The 21,830-nt window shown below is 39.6% G+C and overlaps 1 protein-coding gene across 17 annotated transcripts in view; it reads right to left on the bottom strand.

Moving 5' to 3' along the window:
- ESRRG (estrogen related receptor gamma) overlaps nt 1-21,830 on the bottom strand; it is a 695,415-nt gene that overhangs the window by 157,846 nt on the left and 515,739 nt on the right. For all 17 annotated transcript variants that reach the window (XM_086345306.1, XM_086345308.1, XM_086345300.1 and 14 more), the window contains one exon: nt 12,585-12,701. In XM_086345306.1, the coding sequence (XP_086201432.1) occupies nt 12,585-12,701 (117 nt within the window). The remainder of the gene's footprint in view (nt 1-12,584; nt 12,702-21,830) is intronic.

Raw genomic sequence — 21,830 nt, 5'->3', positions numbered from 1 at the left:
GAAGGAGAGGAAGTTCTGTGTTTCAATAAAGTTAGGTCTTAGAGAAAAGTTTGGGGAAAATTAACTGGACAGAGAGAAGCCACTAAATAAGGGCTCAAGAGTCCACAAGGAAAACTCTGTGTAGCTCAGATCTGAAAGGCAGGTTGGAGGAAATGGAGTTGACTTCCGAGAGAGAAACAGAACTGAAATTTACTACAGAGATAAGCAGAAACACATGCTAAGTGAAACAAGGTAATGCAAATGATTTCAATCTTGCCTACAGTCTATTCCTTCAATTCCCCTCATCCCCAAAGGCCTGATGGGCCTAGAGTTTGTCATACAGTGAAGTAAGTCAGAAAAACAAATATCGTGTATTAATACATATAAGTGCAATCTAAAAAAAAAAAAAAATGGTACAGATGAACCTCTTTCCAAGGCAGGAATAGAGACACAGACATAGAGAACAGATATGTGGACACAGAGGGGAGAAGGAGAAGGTGGGATGAATTGGAAGTTTAGGATTGACATATATACACTATGATGTGTGAAACAGCTTGCCAGTGGGAACCTGCTGTCTGTATAACACAGGAGCTCAGCTTGGTGCTCTGCAATGACCTAGAGCGGTGGGATGGGGGCAGAGGATACATGTATACATATAGTTGATTCACTTCATTGTACAGCATAAACTAACACAACATTGTAAAGCAATTATACTCCAGTCAAAAAGAAAAAAAAGCTAGTAAAGTAGTCCAGGAGTGTAAAACTAGGAGTATGGAGCCTACATAGAAAAGACTTCACAGCTGAAAATGTATAATCAATGAGAAAAATAGGGAAGGGATTATGATTCCCCTGGTGGCTCAGTGGTAAAGAATCTGCCTGCAATGCAGGAGACCTGGGCTTGATCCCTGGGTCAGAAAGATCCACTGGAGAAGAAAATGGCAACTCACTCCAGTTTTCGTGCCTGAGAAATCCCATAGACAGAGGAGCCTCTGGCGGGCTACAGTCCATGGGGTCACGAAAGAGTTAGACATGATTTAGCAGCTAAACAACAAATTACAATTTTAGACTACGCATAATCCTTGGAGAAGCAGGTTAACCCAAGGGCGATCGCTAATAAATCCTCCCTTTGAATTCTGCCATCGCACCCCTGTTGCATCCCAACCACCATGTAAAAGAAGGGGCTCTTCCAACTGGGGTTTGCAAAGAGCAGAAATCCTAATACTTCTGTCAAAGGTCTCTATCAAGCTTCCTGCTTCCAAAATCACTTCCAGGACATTTCCTGTGAATGGCAGGATTCATCCTTGCTGCTGCTGCTGCTGCTAAGTCGCTTCAGTCATGTCCGACTCTGTGCAACCCATAGACGGCAGCCCACCAGGCTCCCCCATCCCTGGGATTCTCCAGGCAAGAACACTGGAGTGGGTTGCCATTTCCTTCTCCAATGCATTAAAGTTAAAAGTGAAAGTGAAGTCACTCAGTCGTGTCCGAGTCTTAGCAACGCTATGGACGACAGCCCACCAGGCTCCTCTGTCCATGGGATTTTCCAGGCAAGAGTAATGGAGTGGGGTGCCATTGCCTTCTCCGAGGATTCATCCTTATGTCAACATTAAAAAGCAATTAAAGCTGAAGTCAGGTGAAAACAAATTGAGGATGTGGATAATCAGCTGAACTCCATTGCACCTGGGGAGCAGTGGCTTCCAGGGCGCTGGGGCTGTGCGGTCTGCGGGGGAAGGCTGGGTGGGAGTGGCAGAGTCTTGGTATCTGTTCTCCCGGCCACAAAGCCACCCTGGCTCTCAAACAGCACAATCTGCCATTCACTGAAGTCTGGTTTGCCAGGAAGCCCAAGGATGGACTCCCCACCAGTACCATCAGGCTCAGGGAATTTGGCGAGCACCAGGCACCTCCGACTTCTGCCAGCTCATTGGCTTTGGGGAAGCCGCTGACCTACTCTCCGCTGAGTGGCTTTTGTGAACCTGGACTCCGGCCCGCCGCTCATCATTGATCAACCTTGGCCAAGCCAGCTGGCTCGTTCCTTTGCAGACAGCTTGCCTTAGGGAAGCTGGTTGGTGGCTCGACAACCTACTAAGCGAGAGAGACACGAAACTCCAGAACGATCTCTCAAGAAATACCCAGCTCTCGCTTTCACTGGAGGGAGACTTGGAAGTGTACAAAAACACTGTCTGATGCCTCCTCAGATAACACTGAGGTGACCAGAAAGGTAACTGACAAGTTAGGAATGGTGCCCAGGGGAAATGAAACCGTGAAGCTCTTCATTCAGCAGGCCTTATTCAAATGTGCATCAGAGAATTCCATTAAATTTAACCCAATGCCATAAACAACAGGGCCACGGGGATATATGTGGGCACTGGTGAAAAGGAATAAAAATATGTTATCTGGAGGCTGGTGGGGAAAAAATTCCACATCCGACAGAGTCCTAAATGGCAGGGGCCTCCCCTCCCCGCTCCCTCACCACTTACCATGCTGCCACTAGACTTCTGGTGCAAGAGCAAATGTTGAAGCAGGTTTTTTCCCCCTTGGGGCAAAACCCATTGGGGATTTTTAATAATCCAAGAGGAATAAAAATTGGTAGCGTAGTAGATAAATGCTGGCTCCCTATTTCAAATTCACAAATGGAAATGACAAATGAGGACAATCAAATAAATGATTAACTTTTAATAGTATTCCCATTAAAACACGAGGAAGGGAGCTAAAAGAACCGTTCCTTATAATTTCAATCTTTCTGTCCTCTCTCACACAAATGCGGCGAGCGAAGGCAGATTTATTCAGTTCAAATAATTCTCAGTGCTGCCTTTGCTAAGTTCACAGGAGAGAATCTATCCGCTTCATTTCTAATGTAATTGTCATTTTTGACAAATATATAAATATAAAACGGTTCCAGAGAACCAGAGATCCATGGGGAATTTGTGATAGTCCAAAACTCACGTGGATTATATACAGAATCATAGACAAATCTTTAAAACATTAGTACTTCAATTTTTCTCATTTATAAGACATATAAGATTGTAATATCCCAGAGGTCCACTCTGGCCACATCCTCCAAACAACTGAGGTGACTGACACTCAAAGTCAGTGAATCACACTCACTCCTCTTTACAAAAGCAAAACTTCAAAGGAAATTTGTTCTGAACTTGGCTTTCTAAAAATTGGAGCCAGAGAGTAAAACTATGTCACAGAACAAAATGTTCCCCTCTGCTCTAATTGGGATTTAAATAAGATGTCATGCACTAACAGAAACAGAGAACTCTCAAATTGGGTTCCCAGGAACTGAACAGCTTGCGTGTAGCTGGTACTTTATTCACACAGTTTATAACTGACAAGTTATTCTAAAGTTTATGTTGCGATCTCAAGAATCTCAGAGTGCGAAGTCACATGAAAGTTCTTCTAGTCTAATCCCTACGTGATCCTTGAAACTGTTCTCTGCATCAGCTCTCATACTGATGGGAAACTCACTGCCTTTTGACACAGTCCATTCTATTTCTGGAAAGTAAGTGAAGAACGCAAAGCAATCGAGTGAGCCCTAGTTTAAAAAAAAAAAAAAAAAGGTTTATTTAAGTAATCTTTTAAGAGCTCAGTATCTCATAATACCCATAGCTTCTGAAGAATCCCAAGCTAAATATACACTTGAATATTCCTACTGTATTAAACAAATACAGCACATAGGCAGAAGAGCTGGAATGCCTGACTCCATCAAGCCTTGTGAGAACTCTGGCAAGTAACATAATCTCTGTAAGTTTTTCTTTCCTCTGTGAAATGGGGAAATACCCAACTCTGGAAGTCATTGTAAGGATTAACAACAACAAAAAAAATCCAACTAGAGCACAGAGCACATAGCCTACGGCATATTAAGCACTCACCAGTAACTGTTATTACTCTTACCCTCGAAATCTTGCTATTCATTTCAAGACTATCCAGGTTTCATACCAACAAAGCACAAGGAAAAAAAAAAAGCCACCATCTGGCAGTGCAGCAACTGTACATGAAATAAGTTTTCATGGCACCTTAAGTATATTCCCAACGGCTTAATGTCAAGACAAAGCTCACGAAAAAGGTGCTCTTTGCTATTGCTTATATTATAACTTGGGAGTTTTGTTTAATACTCTGCATTAATGAGGGAGCTTCTTAGGATAATATTACAACAGAGAGTGCAAGAAATACCAGTGAGGTCAATGCAGTTCTATTAACTGTCATCTAACACAGAAATATTTTCCTTGAATACCATTAAAGCTTTCTCTTTTTCTTTGTTCTGCTTTTTGAAGGCAGTAGGAACCCAAATTTCCCTACCAATAATTTCTGTTTTCGACTTGGCAGCATAATGATGTTAGACTTGGAGAAAAAAAAAAAATTCACCTTGGCAATGTCTTCTTCAGAGGTTTTTACAAAAGATATTTCACTAGGATAAATTGCACTAAGCAGGTTCTTTAAGTAAGCAAAAACAAATCTGCTTGTTAATAAATGGCCTGAGTAGCTTTTGTATTTTTTAAAGAAAATCTACCTGGAAAGTGCTACAGTCTTTAAAGAACATTTTATTAAAATAGGAGATATGAAACAGAAGGGTAATTAGACAAGTTAGTTGCTCTTTGCTGCTCCTGCTGATAGGGTAAACCCAGAAGACTCTCAGAGTTCCCACTGCCATATATAAATCAAGACACAAGCTGTGGTTGGGGGAAAACAGTTCTGGGATAATTTTTCTTTACATCCTGGGGGTTCCAGACAACTGATCAGAGAAATATAATGGCAGCTAAATGAATAAACATATAATCTGTGCTCGGTCTCATATTTATGTATATATGGACACACACATGATACCTTCTCTAAACTAAAAAGTAGAAATAGGAAGGATATCCTATGGATTATGATGAGATAGATCAGAATAAACAGGATCTCTGGACAATGCATCCTCTACTGTGGAGGAATTCTCTATATTCTATCATTTTTCTCCTACCCAAACATTTCCTAAACACGAGGTCAGTCTTACTAATCTATGAGACAGAGCAAAAGAATAGAGCATTCCACTCTATAGAGACTGGCAACTCTTGATGGGTTTTAAATGATTTGGAAAGTCAAAGGATTTAAGTAGGGCATAGATGGCATGACCCTTTTAAGGTATGGATTGGCCCAAAAGTTCATTCGGGTTTTTTGTAACATCTTATGGAGAAACCCCAGAGAAGGTGATGGCACGCCACTCCAATTCTCTTGCCTGGAAAATTCCATGGATGGAGGAGCCTGGTAGGCTGCAGTCCATGGGATCACTGAGAGTCGGACACGACTGAGTGACTTCACTTTCACTTTTCACTTTCATACATTGGAGAAGGAAATGGCAACCCATTCCAGCGTTCTTGCCTGGAGAATCCCAGGGACAGGGGAGCCTGGTGGGCTGCCGTCTATGGGGTCACACAGAGTCGGACACAACTGAGGCGACTTGGCGGCGGCAGCATGGAGAAACCCAAATGAACTTTCTGGCCCACCCAATACCAGAGAACCAAGAAATGAAAACAAAAGATTTCATTCTAGATTTTCAAACTTTTTCAGGCTAATTTCTTTCCCAGGGACCTATCTAGATACAGACAGTAACTCATCTTGACCAAAATGAATGGACCTGAATATATTGTTCCATACAATACAGTAACCTTGTCATTCTTCCCTCCACCACTCCTGATACACAACACCTTCTCCAACTCACTATATGCCCAATGTTCCGGCTGCTGAGTTATCTTGTAAAGACATTTCCTAGACGGATCCCCATAGTCATCTGCATTTTCAGTGACCTCATTAAACTCCAGGTGAAAAACCTGGTTTCCCCATTCAGAATCCTAAGGAAAAGTCCCTTCCTTATGAATGCCATTAATACCAGTATCTTGGGCACATATCCCTTGTTAAACCTATAAGTTCTGCTGTTTCCCGAGTGCCAGCACTGTTTCCCATCTTCTCTACCCTTAAATGAATCTTTCAGGTCACAGATGGCCTGCTCTGCTGAGATGCTGGGCAATCGACCCACAGCTGGAGAATGAAAGACCCTTGTTGGGCCAAGGCTGGAACATGCTATGATACAATTACAGGAGGGACCTGGGAATAGGACTTTCATCTCATACCCACTGATCTGCAATGGGACCTTGGGTAAGTTACTAAAACTCTAATCCTTGAGCTCCTCATCTGATTAATGAGAATCTGACATGCAGGGACCCACTTTTCCCAATGAGGTTTTAAGCTGATAATGAAACTGTAATATCCCATGCCCTTTCCACGCTGAATAACATTTCAAATGCTGATTTCCAGCCACTGCTTTGACTTGATACTGAACAAGAAGACTCACAGTTCTACCATATCATGTAAATTGTCTACCTGGCATCTTCATGGTATTAGAGATTTTTAAAAAGTAGGGGATTATATGGAGCACCTCTATAACAGAAGCTTACTTTATAAAGGCAAATACAGTTATCAGTTAAACACATAACTGTATCATTTGTTGTGTTTTAATGACTCATTTGTTTTTTTCTCCAGAGGAAGTACTTAGAAGGCACTTGAAAATTAATATTTTAGTATTATGTTCCTATAGAGATTGTATCATTTTTTCTTGTCCATGCCATGCAGTAGGCAGGTTCTTAGTTATCCTTGAGCAGGGATCAAACCCATGACCCCTGCAATGGAAACATGGAGTCTTAAGCCCTAGACTACTAGGAAAGTTCTGACATTATATTATTTTAACAAAACTTATAGAAGTTTGGAATGGAAGATATGAGAAAGAAACTAGCTTAACTGCTCCCCAGCATGTATGGAAAGGAAGACAGAATTGAATGGACTGAAAACAACAATGCAAGGTAGTGGAAAAACCAGAATCAAAAGCAGAAACACAGTGTTTTGCCAGATACATGGGAGGAACTCGGTTAATATGGAGCTGTGCTAAAACTTATTTCTCTCCTCAGTTTTTTCCATGATGCTCTGATATCAAAATTACCTCAGTAAAATTTAATGTACCTAAGAGGTTAGTAGAATTCTTATATGTCTTCTTGCACACATTTAAAAATGTGTGTGTTCTGTCCATTTTCTTTGGTAGACAAAGGATTAAATTCTATATTTATAAATAAACAGGCTGAAACTGAGTCCTAGAGGTCATATATCTTGCCCCAGGTCCAAGAGTATACAGAGCCGGGGCCTGAATCTAGGTTCACCTGACCATAAAGTTTGACCAGCAATGATAGCTAACATTGAACTGCTCCTGATTCTGGGCCACTTGCTAATCTGAGCACCTAACCTGCAGTATCTTACTGGATATTTGCAACAACTTTTATTTGCAATAATAAAAGTTTATTTGCAAACTTTTTATTTGCAAATATAATTATTGGCACTATCATTTTTCAGATGACAAAAGTGATGATTAGAAATGTTAAGTAAACTCTTTTTTTTTAGGGAAAAGCAAAAAGCATACTCTCTTGTCATGAAATAACCAAACCAGTCTGCCATGTTGCCTGGCTTCATCTGTACTGTGGCATGCAGGCTTGCTTAGCTGAGGAATATAACACTGTACACAAATGTGCATCTCTTGTTTTCACCTACAAGAGTCAAGGAAAAATACTTGAGTTGCCAAGGTGAAACCCATCACGCCAATAACGAACAAAAAGCCCTTCTTCAATCTTTGATCAGTGAATTCTATACCTAAATAAAATAATTATTGCTTTCATAAAATGTCTCTGTTTGCCACTGACAGAGGGAAAACTGAACCTGTATGTCCTGCAATACCTTTTAAATAACTAAGGGGGAGAGATCAAAATAAAAATAAATCTTGACCAGATTTATAGGTGCACCTTGATTAGTTCTTGTTTTCTCCTTCAAATAAACAATACCTGAAAAAAATGAAAAGGGAATGTTGAGACCAGATATCTTGTAATAGATGGGTTTTCCCTGACATACAGTATGGTATAATGCTGAAAAAAATAATCCTGGCCCATCATTCCTTAGCGGAACGTAGAACCTAGAAAAGAGAAGGGGATTTTTCAGGATGCAGAAATGGTGCAACTATTTGGATTCAAACAAGCTACTTCTGTTTTTTTTTTAACTGTACTTCTCACAGTTTTGCTTTATTGTTGAATTTTGTCGTTTTCTTCACATAACTGTTTCTTTGCTTCCATTGATAACAATTTTTTGATTCAGAAATTCTAATAGTAAAACCAAACATGTGGGACATCCTTGGTGGCCCAGTGGTTACGATTTCACCTTCCAATGCATGGGGTGCAGGTTCCATCCCTGGCTGGTGAGGTAAGATCCCACTCCATATGCTTCATAGCCAAAAAAATCAAAACAAAACAATACTGTAACAGATTCAATGAAAAATTTTAAAATGGCCCACATCCAAAAACAAATCTTAAAAAAAAAAAAAAAAACAGAACTAAAAAACAAAAAGACAAACATAGTTCATTTGGATAGGATTCTGGTACTAATGAGAAGCCACGTCTTATAAAGAATTTAATCCCATACAGTGTGAAGCAACTGAACTTGTTTACTGATTAAGCCACTCCTTCGTCCCACATCATTAGTAGAAATGCCAGTCAATAAAACCAAGGCTTATTATTTTTAAAAGAACGGAAGTTTCATTTTTCTATAAACCCCTTTTTTAATGAAAATGTCTTCATTTCCCTCAGGCAGCATTTTATCTAAGATGCACTTGGCTAGTTGAATAAAAATATCTGTTAAAGGAAAGAAGGTTCCCATCAAAGCTGTTGAAATCTGATTTCATTTCAGATTCTAGAACTAATGTTGTTTTTTGTTTAAATAGATTTTGTCTGTCAATTTCCAGACCCGCTGTGCCATCAGCCTGTATGGACTGCTGTGGTCAACACGGGGGTTGTAGAGGCAAATTTTATTATGGACTGGTAATTGAATTGAACAGGTTTACATTTGAATAGATTTACTACATCATGATCTCTGACATACTGCATGGGACTGAAATCCCTCTCCATCCATAAAGATATATTTAAGACAGTATCATTCTCTCCAGGCTGAGAAGGTAAGTCTTGAGGCAAGGAGATGGCCCAATATAATCGTGCATTTATATGCAGTGTGTAATACAATATTTCACTGTATTTTTTAAGGACAAAAGAAAAAAGAGTATTCCATATTTACTCATAACCATCCCCTCTTTTCTCTTTGGGGGAGGGGGCTTAGAGATATTTTTCCACCAAAGTGCACACAAGGAAGTAAAGGAAAATAAATTATTTTTTGAGTATATCAGCAATAGCAGCAATTCCCTTGAAAACAGTCCCTCTAAAGGCTTGATAACAGCAACTGAAGAGGTGTGAATTATAGATAAGCACCCATCCCATTTACTTTCACCAACAATGTTTAATTAAACACAGTTCACACCTCTTCAGTCACTCTAACCACCCTTCAAGATTGCGCCTGCCTGAAAACACCATGGGGAAAATTACTTAAGGGAAAATATGTTTTCTACTTCTTCCTTAAACCTGGAAGGACAAATAGGTGAGTACACTGTAGCAGTAAAATCAAACTAATGAAAAAAAATTCTATCTATTGGACATGGAGGCATATCACGATGTACTTTAGTTTTTGAAAAAACAATCCAAATTGAGGAGACACCCATTCAGCGAGAGGGGTGTGGGTTTAATCCCTGGTCGGGAAACTAAGGTCCCACATGCCACGTGGTATGGCCAAAAAGTTTTTTTTAAGTGCTAATTGATACATTACTTTTACAACAGTTTTAAAACACTGATTTGCTTTTGAAAAATAGAGGTTCCTCAACTCCAAACTCAAAAGTTAAGCCTTTTTGAATAAGCATACGTCTCTATAGCTCAACTAGGGGCTTTCCAGATCATAAAGAACCTGCCTCCCAAGGCTGGAGACATAAGAGACATGGGCTTGATCCCTGGATCAGGAAGGTCCCCTGGAGCAGAGCATGGCAACCCACTCCAATATTCTTGCCCGGAGAATCCCATGGACAGAAGAGCCTGGCTGGCTACAGTCTACAGGGATGCAAAGAGTCAGACACAACTGACATGAATGTGTGCACAGCTCAATTAAGTGGCAACATAAAGATAACAAAGACCAAAAGTGACTATCAATCAATCACTTGTGACACTCTGAAATATGTTTTGTCTGGTACTCTGTTACTGGGTTTAAAGGCAATCACTAAGATAAGGTTTTCCACCACAACGTCAGCTATCACCGCTGTTCTAACTCAGAGGAAAACTCTTTGTCCTATGAGTTGGGTTGTTACTGTTAGATTATGTTTTCCTTTGTTAAAATTGCTGTCCTTTTGGCATTTTTCACATAAGCTTCCTCTAGCAACACCATCCATCATTCTCACTGTTGCATCTCTGGAGCCTAGAATAGTGCCTGGCATATGAGAGCAACTTACTAAATATTTAGGAAATGGATTATAAATGTAAGACACGGTCACTGTGGAAAACTCCTAACAGTGCCAAAGGCTATAGAGCAAAAACAAAAGCATTTCTCATCCTTAATTTTATTCACCAGTATAACACTGTTACCAATCTTTGTGCTTTCTTCCATTTTCCATACACGCATCACCAGTGTGTGCATACTAATATAAATTATCAAAATATAAATTTGTATAAAATTTAAATAGGCATATTTTATATAAAATATATATAATCATTCTAATAGGTAATTTGTTTTCTTCTTTTATTACTGAATAGTTGATTTACAATGTGTTAATTTCAGGTGTACAGCACAGTGATCCCATTATATATATTTATATATATACATATCTTTTTCAGGCTCTTTTCCATTATATGCTATTATGAGATATGATTATAGTTCCCTGTGCTACAGTTCCTTGTCCTTGCTGTTTATCTATTTTATATATAGTAGTATATATCCGTTAATCCCAAACTTCTAATTTATCCCACCCCGCCTTGATTTTCCCTTTGGTAATCATAGATTTCTATGATTGTGAGTCTGTTTTTGTTTTGTAAAAAGTTTATTTTTGCATCATTTTTTTTTCTAGATTCCACATATATATGTGATATCCTATGATATTTGTCTTTCTCTGATCTACTTCACTTAGTGTGACAATAATCTCTAGGTCCATCCATGTGGCTGCAGGCAATTTGCTTTCTGTTTTATTTTTGGCAAAATATCTTCTTTCTTTTTCCATAAGGCTTTAAGGATAAAGTTACACACTTGTCTGTTTACAATTTTTCTTCAAGTTGTTCTTAGTTAAGGGAGAAGTTACATCTTAGTGAACAAGAGAAAAACAGAGTGAATTCCATGTACCCAAATATTGTCTGATCTACTCATCTTCCAATGATATTGTTCACAGAAAAAAACTTGGAAGAAAAAGCCAGGAAAAATTATGAGATCTGTTGATGCCATAGCTAACTGAAGCTCTGGTTCATTCATGGGAAATAAACACTTGGATCTACTCGGATTTAAAAGTGAAAAAAAATAGGTGATCTCCAGTAACAACAAATTATACAAATTCATAAGGCTGACCCCAGGAATAAGACAGTCTATGACTCAATAAAAACAACACATTTAAATATTTAATTTACCTCATTTTCTTTCAAACTTCAATCACTGTATTTTAATTTTGTTACTGTATAAAATTATCAGTTATTTTAAACATTGGCAAATTTTCTGAAGAGAAAGAAACAGTAAAATCTAAATGTAGTATGTAAAATTCACATCTACAAAAGCACATACATACATGCAAATACATTCAAAATAAACCAAAAATTAAACTGAGGTTTCCCACAGAAAAGAACAATTTTTCTCTGTCTCTAAGCTTCACTAGACATACTTGAAACATACAAAGATTTCAGGACCTTTAGTATGAGTGAAGGACTTGAATGAATTCTAGAATCTATTTGGGTTCAGCTCCTGTCTCTATGGCTTGTTTGGTGTGTGTACTTAGGCAATTTGTTTAGCACAAAATACATCTTCACTGTTACTGTTTTGTGTTTGTTGCTATTATCCCCAACTGAAAGCAACAATTTTAATAGCACTGTTATAAAGTCTTTATAGTAGAAAATAAGTCCCTAAGATAAGATTAGAAAAGAAAAACAAATGCTTTACATCTAAGATTAATTTTTAAGAAAGAAAGACAAAGGTAAACATATGAAATGAAATGATGGATATGTTAATTAGCTTGATTATGGTGATTATTCCACTATACATATATATATAATGAAATACAAATCATATGCTTTAAATATATACAACTTTTATGAATGACACCTCAGTAAAGATGAGGGGCTCTCGCTGTATATGTAGTACTGAGAAGAAAGCAAAACGACAATGACTAAGTAGCCTCTTAGCTGCTCTTCACCCTCCGCTTTCTGCAAGTTGCAAAGATGAAAAGAACCCACACTGCCAACATACCTGTGGGTTTAGCTGCACATCAGACGTGTCCTACCTTGTCCCTCCCTGTCGATGTCAAGCAGGCATGAAGGATCAAGAGCTCAGGCGTACAGAAGGAGCATTCTGCCACCAGATTCAGGGTACTTACTGTGACCCCAGCATTTCCCGGTTTCTCTAACATTTTTGAAATTCCCTGTACATCCCCTCCTCCCATCCCCAACCCAAAGCACAAGGCCACTAGCACCCAGCCTTACCTTCTTTCAGCATGCCCACTTTTAAACACTTCATGAAGCGGCAAGCCTGGCAGGATTTACGTCTGCGCTTCGTGATTTCACATTCATTCGTGGCAGGGCAGCTATATTCTATATTACCTAAAACACAGAGTGTGAAGAAAAGAAGCTGTTAGGTTTGCAAGACCCAGGCAATCTGAGCATCCCCCTGATAATGTCAACTCTGCTACTTCTGCCCTCTTCCCTCAAATAAATGTCAACAGGAATCATGAGGGTGTCGCAAATATCATGAAGCCAGATGCTCAGCTACGACCACTGAAGATGCACTGAATGATGAGTAGCTACAGAGGAGATATACAGTGAAGTTCTTCAAAAAACTGAGCTTAAAATTAGCCTTTAAAACATTATGCTTCTTCCATTCAAGCAAAGCAGCAGTCTCCCAGAATCCTGGGATCGAAAAGAAATTTCCCAGCAGATTATTTCCATAAAAAACACAAACATCAAAACCATATAACTACACCATCCATCCTGGCTTTCTTTTGGCTACTAATCATCTGATGCATCAGGCTTCCTGTCCTTCTGACACGGAACAGTATAAATCTCACTGTGAAATGATCAGCAGGCTAATTTGGAACTGTGCAGTAAGCTCCTTGAGGGCAGGGACTAAAGTTACATAGTTCTCACTTCATCACTTACCAGAGCTTTACAATACAATTTTACTCTTTGGAAAATGTTTACTGATGATGGATGATCACCATCATGACCATCATCATTACCATTATCACCATCACCATCATCATCATGTTTATTACATTACTTGCATAATTAATCCCAAACACTCAAACTGCATGGAAGTGTTAGATACAAAAATAAACAGCTATGACATAATACTTTTAATATGACGGTCTACATCATTTACATTAGTAACAATACATGTGAAATGATAAGGATGTCATCAGAAGAAGATCCAAACTCTAACTTGAAATCTTTCAATTAGGGCCAATGACAGGGTGTGGGAAGCGCTCTGGGGCTGCCTGCAGCTTTGTAGAGAAGCTGCCTTTAAAATAAAGCCTCTTTCCCCTATCAACTCTGTCACATAGTGCTGGAAGGTCCTTCGTTACTTCCTAACCCTTTCCCCTTGTGATTAAGTGCATTAGTATCTCTAATGAAAATGCATTCTGTTTATTGCCCTCTTGGGAAGGGGGAGGTCATCACACCAAATGCATAAATTGTCATCAGAGACAGTCCGAGCATAATTGCAATTTTGCTGCTCCATGTTTGCAATACTCAGGGTCCATCCAAGTCCCCTGAAACATGCACAGATTCTAGTAATTAGCATAGAGTCTGCCTGGGACCACAGCATTGATGAAATATTTCAGAGTTAATCACACTTTGTAAACACTGATTTATATTGACTACCTTTCTCCAGACTGATGTCTCCTCATTAAATATCACATTAGTGGATTGCAGAATTGTAGAAAGACTCAACTACTCAGCAACTGCTAATTCAACAGGAAGTAATACCTAACCACTTTTAAGTACGGAAACCTGGTTAAGGATGCATGACTTCAAAAAAAAAAGGAAAAAAGCCTGTACATTATAACTTGAGATGAGCCTATCAAAACTGACTAAATTAGCATTCTAATTCAGGGCATTTATAATAATAAAAGCAACTACTTTTTAACATAATAGGTTAAATATTAAGAGCAATATTAATTGTATCAACAGAAGCACAACACCACCACCTTCCTCAGAGAAATTACGGTGTTATTGTATTACACTCACAGAAAACCAAGGATAAGTCAAAGGAACCAGATTGGCTGGGTCATGGCTGAGAATAAAAGGATTTAGAATCTTAACTTTAAATGAATCATTTTTCACTGTGAGATTCGCTGAAAATTTATTTTGCATCAAGAGTGTTGCTAGTCATTTTCTAGGGGTTAATTAATATTCTACTACCAGATCTGTGCATTCTACATGGCTCTGTGTGTGTGTGTGTGTGTGTGCGCGCGCGCGCGCACCTGCTCTCAGTAGTGTCCAACTCTTTGCATCCCCATGGACTGTAGCCCACCAGGCTGCTCTGTCCATGGAATTTTCCAGGCAAGAATACAGGAGTGGGTTGCCATTCCTCCTCCTGGGGATCTTCCCCGTTGGCAGGCAGCTTCTTTACCACTAGCGCCACCTGGGAAACCCATTCTGCATGGCGCTCCTTGTACTTATTTAAAAAGAAACCCAAGCCTCTGCTTTCTTAGGAAGAGCCAAATAATAACTAGCTAGAAAGGGGGAAAAAATGCTTTCCAAACAGCATTTCTTCCCTTTTTTGTTCCAGAGAAGTCAGTATGAATTTTTGTTCACTTTCCAGTATCAAGGCATGACCCCACACCACAGCCCCGCTTTTAACCCACTACTGTTAACTTCTACTGAAATGCCTCATCACACACACACACACACAAAATAATCATATTTCCTTTCAAACCAGTTCCTCTTCCTCTTTGAAAATTACATTCTCATCCCTTGCAACAAGGCCTTTCTGACAGGCCCCTAAGTCAGGCCTGTGTGAGCTCACACCTGGACGATTGCAGTTACCTTCTCGGGCACTTTGCCTCTGTCCTGTCCCCCTCTAATCCACACTGCATACCACGATCATATTCCTCTGCCTATGATGGCTTTGATCATGTCATTAACCCAACTAAAAAAAAAAAAAAATCAATAAGTTCCTATGGCCTCCGGAATAAATATAAAATATTCATCTAGCCAACAAAATCTCTGCTCCCATCTCACTCTCATCTACTTTTCCAGCAACATTACAATGATTACCTTACATGAACTTCCTGATGCACCAATTTGATTTATTCCATTTTTGCTGTGTCCTTCAGGCTTCCCTCTGAGGATGAGCTATCTTTGCCCCTCTTTCCTTCTTAAAATTACTTCCAAGGCTCAGCATTCAACTCACAGTCCATTCCAAGCTTTCATGGAATCTTCAGACCACCCTAGCAGAAAATGATTTCCAGGTTCTCCTACCTTTGTGGGTACTCTCATCACATAATGTGCCAGATTTTTTTTTTTTTTTCACTTTGTCATGTGCATATTACCCATTAGATCATAAGATCCTGGAGAGTATTACTTATGAAGAATAGAAATACTCCACCAAAAAGTAGTATATAAGTAAAATAACACATTTTAAATTATTTTTTGGTGCCTCAGGGTCACTTTGATGAACATTAAATACGATGCTGTCACATGGGTTCACAAGGTCAAGTGAGCTGGGTCGCCCATTAAGAAACAATATGAAGAAATTAGGAAAATCATTCCACAAATGTTTTAAAAAAGTAAAAATCTAGTTAATTTTTCAAAACCTTAAAGAAATACCTTTGACAAAAATGGAAATCCATGGCAAAACCACGGGAGCTGCTATCAAGGGGAAAATAAGAAAAATACAAAGGCTTCTGGAAAGTTAATTGTGAAAAAAGAAGAAAAAAAAAAAACCTGTAAGAAGTTTTAAAGGAAATAAAAGTGCATCTTGATATAAATAAGAATAAAAGTAGTATAAAAATACAGATAGATGGCACTAAATGAGTTACTGGGGCTTCCCAGCTGGCGCAGTGGTAAAGAATCTGCCTGCCAATGAGGGAGACTCAAGAGATGTGGGCTCAATCCCTGGGTCTGGAAGATCCCCTGGAGTAGGAGGTGGCAACCCACTCCAGTATTCTTGCCTAGAAATTTCCATGGACAGAGGAGCCTGGTGGGTTACAGTCCATAGGACTGCAAAGAGTCGGGCAGGACTGAGCAACGGAGCATATACATAAATGGGTTATCTAATGCTTATCTCATTATAACACAATTATTTACAGGAAACATTCAAGGATGATTCAATAATACCAACAAAATTTATGGATAACCCTTCTCTCTGAATGACTGTCTAAAGATTTTTAAGATTTCTTCAGAAACAGAAGGGGAATTTTCACATTCTCCACATGAGAGTTTAGATCACATATAAGGAAGAATTCCAGTTTCGTTTCCAACTACTACATTCTATAATTCTTCAGTGACAAAGAGAAACGTTTTAAAGGCAGACGAGTTTTTCATAGGGCCTTAGGATGAGTTCTTCAGGGGAAAGAGTCCTGTCTCATTTATGGCTGAATCCTCACTGCATATGGATGAGCCAACCTTCATGAACCTGTGCAGGGCTGGAAAAGAAAGAGAAAATTCCTACCTCTTAAGGAATCTAGGACCTTACAAAGAAGACAAAGATAAAGATTTGTATGTCAACAAATCACAACACAACTGAGTGTGATGGTTCTAGCTTCAAGTCAGCCCCAGATGCCCGTGTACACACATCATCCCCACAAGCAGAAATCATGCTTCAGAGACAGTGAATTCCTCACATGGGAGCAAATTATTGAAATGTGCTGTCACAAATGAATAAATGACAACATGGGGGTAAAGAAATCTTCCCAAAGCTATAGGAAAGGCGGCACTCTTATAAAAATTTCACTGTGAATGCAAAGAAAATACACGGGTCACAAGTGTTTTCATACATGATACATTTCCAGCTAAGTATATAGACATGGTTTACAATGAATCTGGTATCCTTCAGCCAAATGTTCTGTTTCGCTATATTTGTCTTGACATACATGGATGATAACCTTGATTTCACTAAGTAACACTGGTTTTATGTCTTGAAAAACAAATCAACATCGTTCTAAAGAACTTCTTTGCTGGAGGAAAACTTCTCTAATTTCCAAGCCCTCCCATTGAGTCCCTTAGTTCATTGTTGTTGGCTGTGATCACCCACCCAAAGGTCTTTGATCCATGTCAGAGTGTACAAAGATTCTGCCCTTGAAAAACCTTCCCTGGTAGCTTTTGTATTCAATGAAGAAAGCATTTTATGCTAAAAACATGCTCCATCCCCCTCCCCAAGCACCTGGGCAACACTGTTTTACATCTATTTTGGTAACGGCTCAAACACACTACTCCCAAGAGACCCTATGATCTCGATGGGGTACTTGTTTTCCTTCGATTCACGAAGAGTAGAAATGAGACAAAAGTATTTCCAGTAGTAACTGCAGGCCCCTGGAACGTTAACACCAGACAGTGATTCAGGGGGGTGCAGAAGCTACTGCTCACATTCTCAAATTCTCCTTTCAAACACGGAGGTTTCCTGGATTAGAGCTCGCCATTTTCCGGGCCACACTTGTTCCATGGTACCACCAGGGACCACACTGGGCAGCCATGCATGACACGATTGGAATTTTCCCAGTTTTGTCAATGGCTGCGGAGCCAATCAGGTCCGTGTGGAAGCTCTGGGTTTTGAAACCAGGCTGGCAGGAATGATAGAGCAATTTATAATATCTCCTGGCGGCTTTTCAGAAGGTCCTGGGCTCTGATGACTTATTTCAGAGTCTTTTGTACAATTAGTTTGCAGGCAATATAATCTTCTCACTTACTGCTTAATAGAATCTTGCAGCAAGCTGGCGGATAGAATAACAGGGTGTATGTAAAACTCCAGCCTGGAGTGCCAGTGGATAATTTGTATATTCCTTTCAGTCACTTAATGGACTTTTACAGTTTGGCAGTGAAAGGGCTGAATGATGTGAATTAGCATGGCATCTCAAAATAAAAATATATGTCAAATCTTTACTTCCGACTCACATCTCTCGCACACAGTAATGCAGCATTGGGCTTCATGGAGTTCCCAAGAGCTGTCCTCTTTTTCATATGTACAGACATCATCATTGTAAAGCCAATTTGAAAGCATCTGTATATTTCCTCCAATTGTTTTAATTTTATTAACAGAACCAAATGGCTTGAGATGACCCACAGGGCACTCCAAGTGGGGTTTATCCAATTGTTTTCCAACATTAAGTGATTTAAAAATAATGGGATTTGCCTCAGTACACAATTACAGAGCATTAAAAACATGCAGGCAATAATCTGTAGTATTTTTGTTTTAAGTGCCCAAAAGCAGAAAAAAAGAAAGAAAATCCTCTCTAGTGTACGGTAGTAAAGGGTTTTCATACAGCTTCCCTTTCTTTTTCTTTCTCATGTTTAAAGCTCCTTTGTTTCTAACTCCTTTCTCCTCATTCTACTTGAAATAGAAAATATTATTATTATAGCTATAGCTTGTATTGTATAATGTGGGATAATAATTCATTACATACTTGTGGCAAAAAAAAAGTCATAATTCCATCAATGTATATTAAATAAAGGGTGTTATTTTATTTTCAAAGAATGCACCCAAAGTTAGACTTCAAAATAAGTTACTTTGTTCCCAGAAGACTGCTCTGAATACTTTTCAAAACTTCCTTTAAAACTGCCACAAGAGTCACTTCAAAGCTATAAGCTGGAGACAAAGGAGCTATCAAACGGTACTTTGCTCATATTCACCCAAAACATTTGACTGGCCTCTTTATCACAAGCCATGACGCTAAATGATGATGTCCATTACTAAATGTTAAATCTCCCCTCGAAAGTCAAAGACCTGTCATCACTGAAGATATTTCAAGAATCTGCCTCAAGTCTCAGTGAGGATGCCCGCCTCAGACAAAGACAAGGAACGTCAGCGCCAGCCTACCTAGGGGACCCCACCTATCTGCGAGGTATAAGATGTGGCAGACAGTGGAGAGAGAGGGGAGGATCACACCTGGTTAACAGTCACATCCAGCCCTTAGCAAAACAGTTCCATACACAGGGTTATGCCAGAGTCTCACATCCTTTGCCTTCTTGCTCCCCTCTAAGCCTCTACAAAGTGAGGTGGGAGATGGGCAGGTCTAGAAAAGATATTTGATGCTTTAAGGTTCTACAGGATTAAATTCTGATCATCACAAATGTCATTCACAAGAGCCATAATAGTATGTGGGCACAAATGACTGCCTTTTCAGAGGGAAGCTTAGGCCCCAAATGGGAAAAGATGATGCTTTGCCTTTAAGGGAAAAGATCAAGAAAAACCCACAAGCAGACAGGTTTATCTTATTTTCTGGTCATGCCACTCGACTTATGGGATCTTAGTGCCCTGACCAGGAATTGAACCTGGACCCCCACAGTGAAAGCTTGGAGTCCTAACGTCTGGACTACCAGGGAATTCCCCAAGCAGGAAGGTTTATGAACCTCAGATACTGGAGACTAAACCACAACTCTGGTTTCACCCTCCAGCAATCCGTGTTGGGAAGACCACTGAGCCTGTTATACAATGGCCAGAAATGTACGTGTATATAACCACAAGATTACAATTCCCATTGCATTCAATGAAAAATGGTTTAGTGGGAAAACAATGCTGTTAAATGGGGAGATTATTTAGCCCTGCCTTTTTTCCAATTTAAACAAGAGATACCCAGCCTCCGTTTCCCCCAAACTTGTAAACATGCCCATTCCTTTATTGCTCTACCTGCACAGCAGTTAACACTGGGCAATGCGCATGTTCGTATCAAGAAGATGGGTACAGGTCTTATATGCCCACTGAATAGCCATCCTGTGCACACTGCCTTGCACATGGGGCAGGAAAGCATCTGAGTGAGGGAAGAAGGAGAAAGGAAAGCTCTGTCCTTTTTGAGTTGTGTGAACTTGAACTGATCACTTTACCTTCATTACTCTCAGTTTGCTAAAGTACAAAAGAGGAATAATCATATCTGCTTTGTAACATCGTAAGCATTACATGAAATATACATACTAAAATCATAGAGATTTGCTCTCCCTTCTGAGAAGAAAGGGAAGAGACACTTGAAGAGTCCATGAATTCTGTACCATTTTCACTCAGAGACCTAACTCTGGAATTTGGGAACGGTATAAAAACAACCTTGCACAGATTTATGCAAGACTGGGAGAATGAATACACCCTTCACCCAGAGAACTGGAAAGAGGATTTTGTCTTGTCAATGACTCCTGTGTACATAGCTTTATTTTACAGATACCAGGAGGAAAGGAAGAGTGCAATGATTCAGGTCATTTATTAAAGCATCAAATTGTCTATTAAGTGAATTTCCAAGATGCCAACCACCACTTCTCCTAAACATTTCCTGTCACTTTCCTGGAGCTCATAAAATGCCCATCACTGGATGTAATCTGATTATAATTGAGGGCAAAACATTTGCAAAGCTCTTCAAAATCTCACCCAGCCTTATCTCTGGCCACAATCTCTGGCCAATCTCTACCCCTAGCCCAAACCCACCCCCTTGTCTACCACCTAGGCTGAATTCCTCCCAGTTCCTAGAAAGCAGCATTGTCTTTCCCACTGGTTCCAGATGTGCTTCTTGTATTATTTTTTCAACAAAGATCTCCCAAGGGCCCACAAGACTGGCGTCCAGCAGTCCTTATGGGTGTGAATAGTTCATCTCCCATTTATCTTCAAGCGAACGTTTCTCTTAGTATTCAATACACTTTATTACAAGTGTCTAGTGAATTGTCCACCTCCTGTCCCAACCATACAACTGTCCATTCCTTGAGGGCAGAGACTTACTCCTCTGGGTCCCCAGTGGAACGTTTTATTATCTATCAACTTGATTTTTCCTGATGCTCTCTCTCATTCCTTCATGCTAATGCTTAGCTCCAAATTATTCATAAAAATAAACCAAGTACAGTTAATTAGACAGAATACAACTGATAACAAGCCACCAGTAATATATCATTTGGCATAAAGCAACACAGATTTTTAGGCTATTGGATTTTGTACAAATCCTAAAGTCCAGTGGGTTCAGGCTCTTGGTTTTCTGTAAACCAGAGAAAGGTAAATGTGTACTCACTTGTTTATGATCACTCAACCCTCTTTACAAAGATAGTGAAAGTCGCTCAGTCGTGTCCGACCCTTTGTGACCCATGAATTACACACTTCATAGAATTCTCCAGGCCAGAATACTGGAGCGGGTAGCCTTTCCCTTCTCCAGGGGATCTTCCCAATCCAGGGATCGAACCCAGGTCTCCCACACTGCAGGATTCTTTACCAGCTGAGCCACCAGGGAAGCCTAAGAATACTGGAATGAGTAGCCTATCCCTTCTCCAGAGGATCTTCCCAACCCAGGAATCGAACCAGGGTCTCCTGCATTGCAGGCAGATTCTTTACTAGCTGAGCTAGCAGGGAAAGAGCTAGTTAATTGCAGGAAAAAGACCAAACCTCAAATTCCTGATATCCAGTCCAATGTTCTTTCAATGCACCTGTTAAAACTCACATACAAATAAATGGTAAGAGTTCTGAGAACTCTTCCATGTTCTTTATGTTACATCTATGAACCCCCCTTTCACAGATGAGAGAATTAAGACAGAGAGAAGAGCTAACATGCC

The sequence above is a fragment of the Bos grunniens genome, chromosome 16 (genome assembly GCF_055505025.1).
Source record: "Bos grunniens cultivar Pamir isolate PY7600 chromosome 16, Bosgru_T2T1.0, whole genome shotgun sequence".
Classification (NCBI taxonomy): Eukaryota; Metazoa; Chordata; class Mammalia; order Artiodactyla; family Bovidae; genus Bos; species Bos grunniens.
The sequence above is the reverse complement of the archived record's forward strand: the minus strand, read 5'-3'. Positions and strand labels throughout refer to the sequence as shown.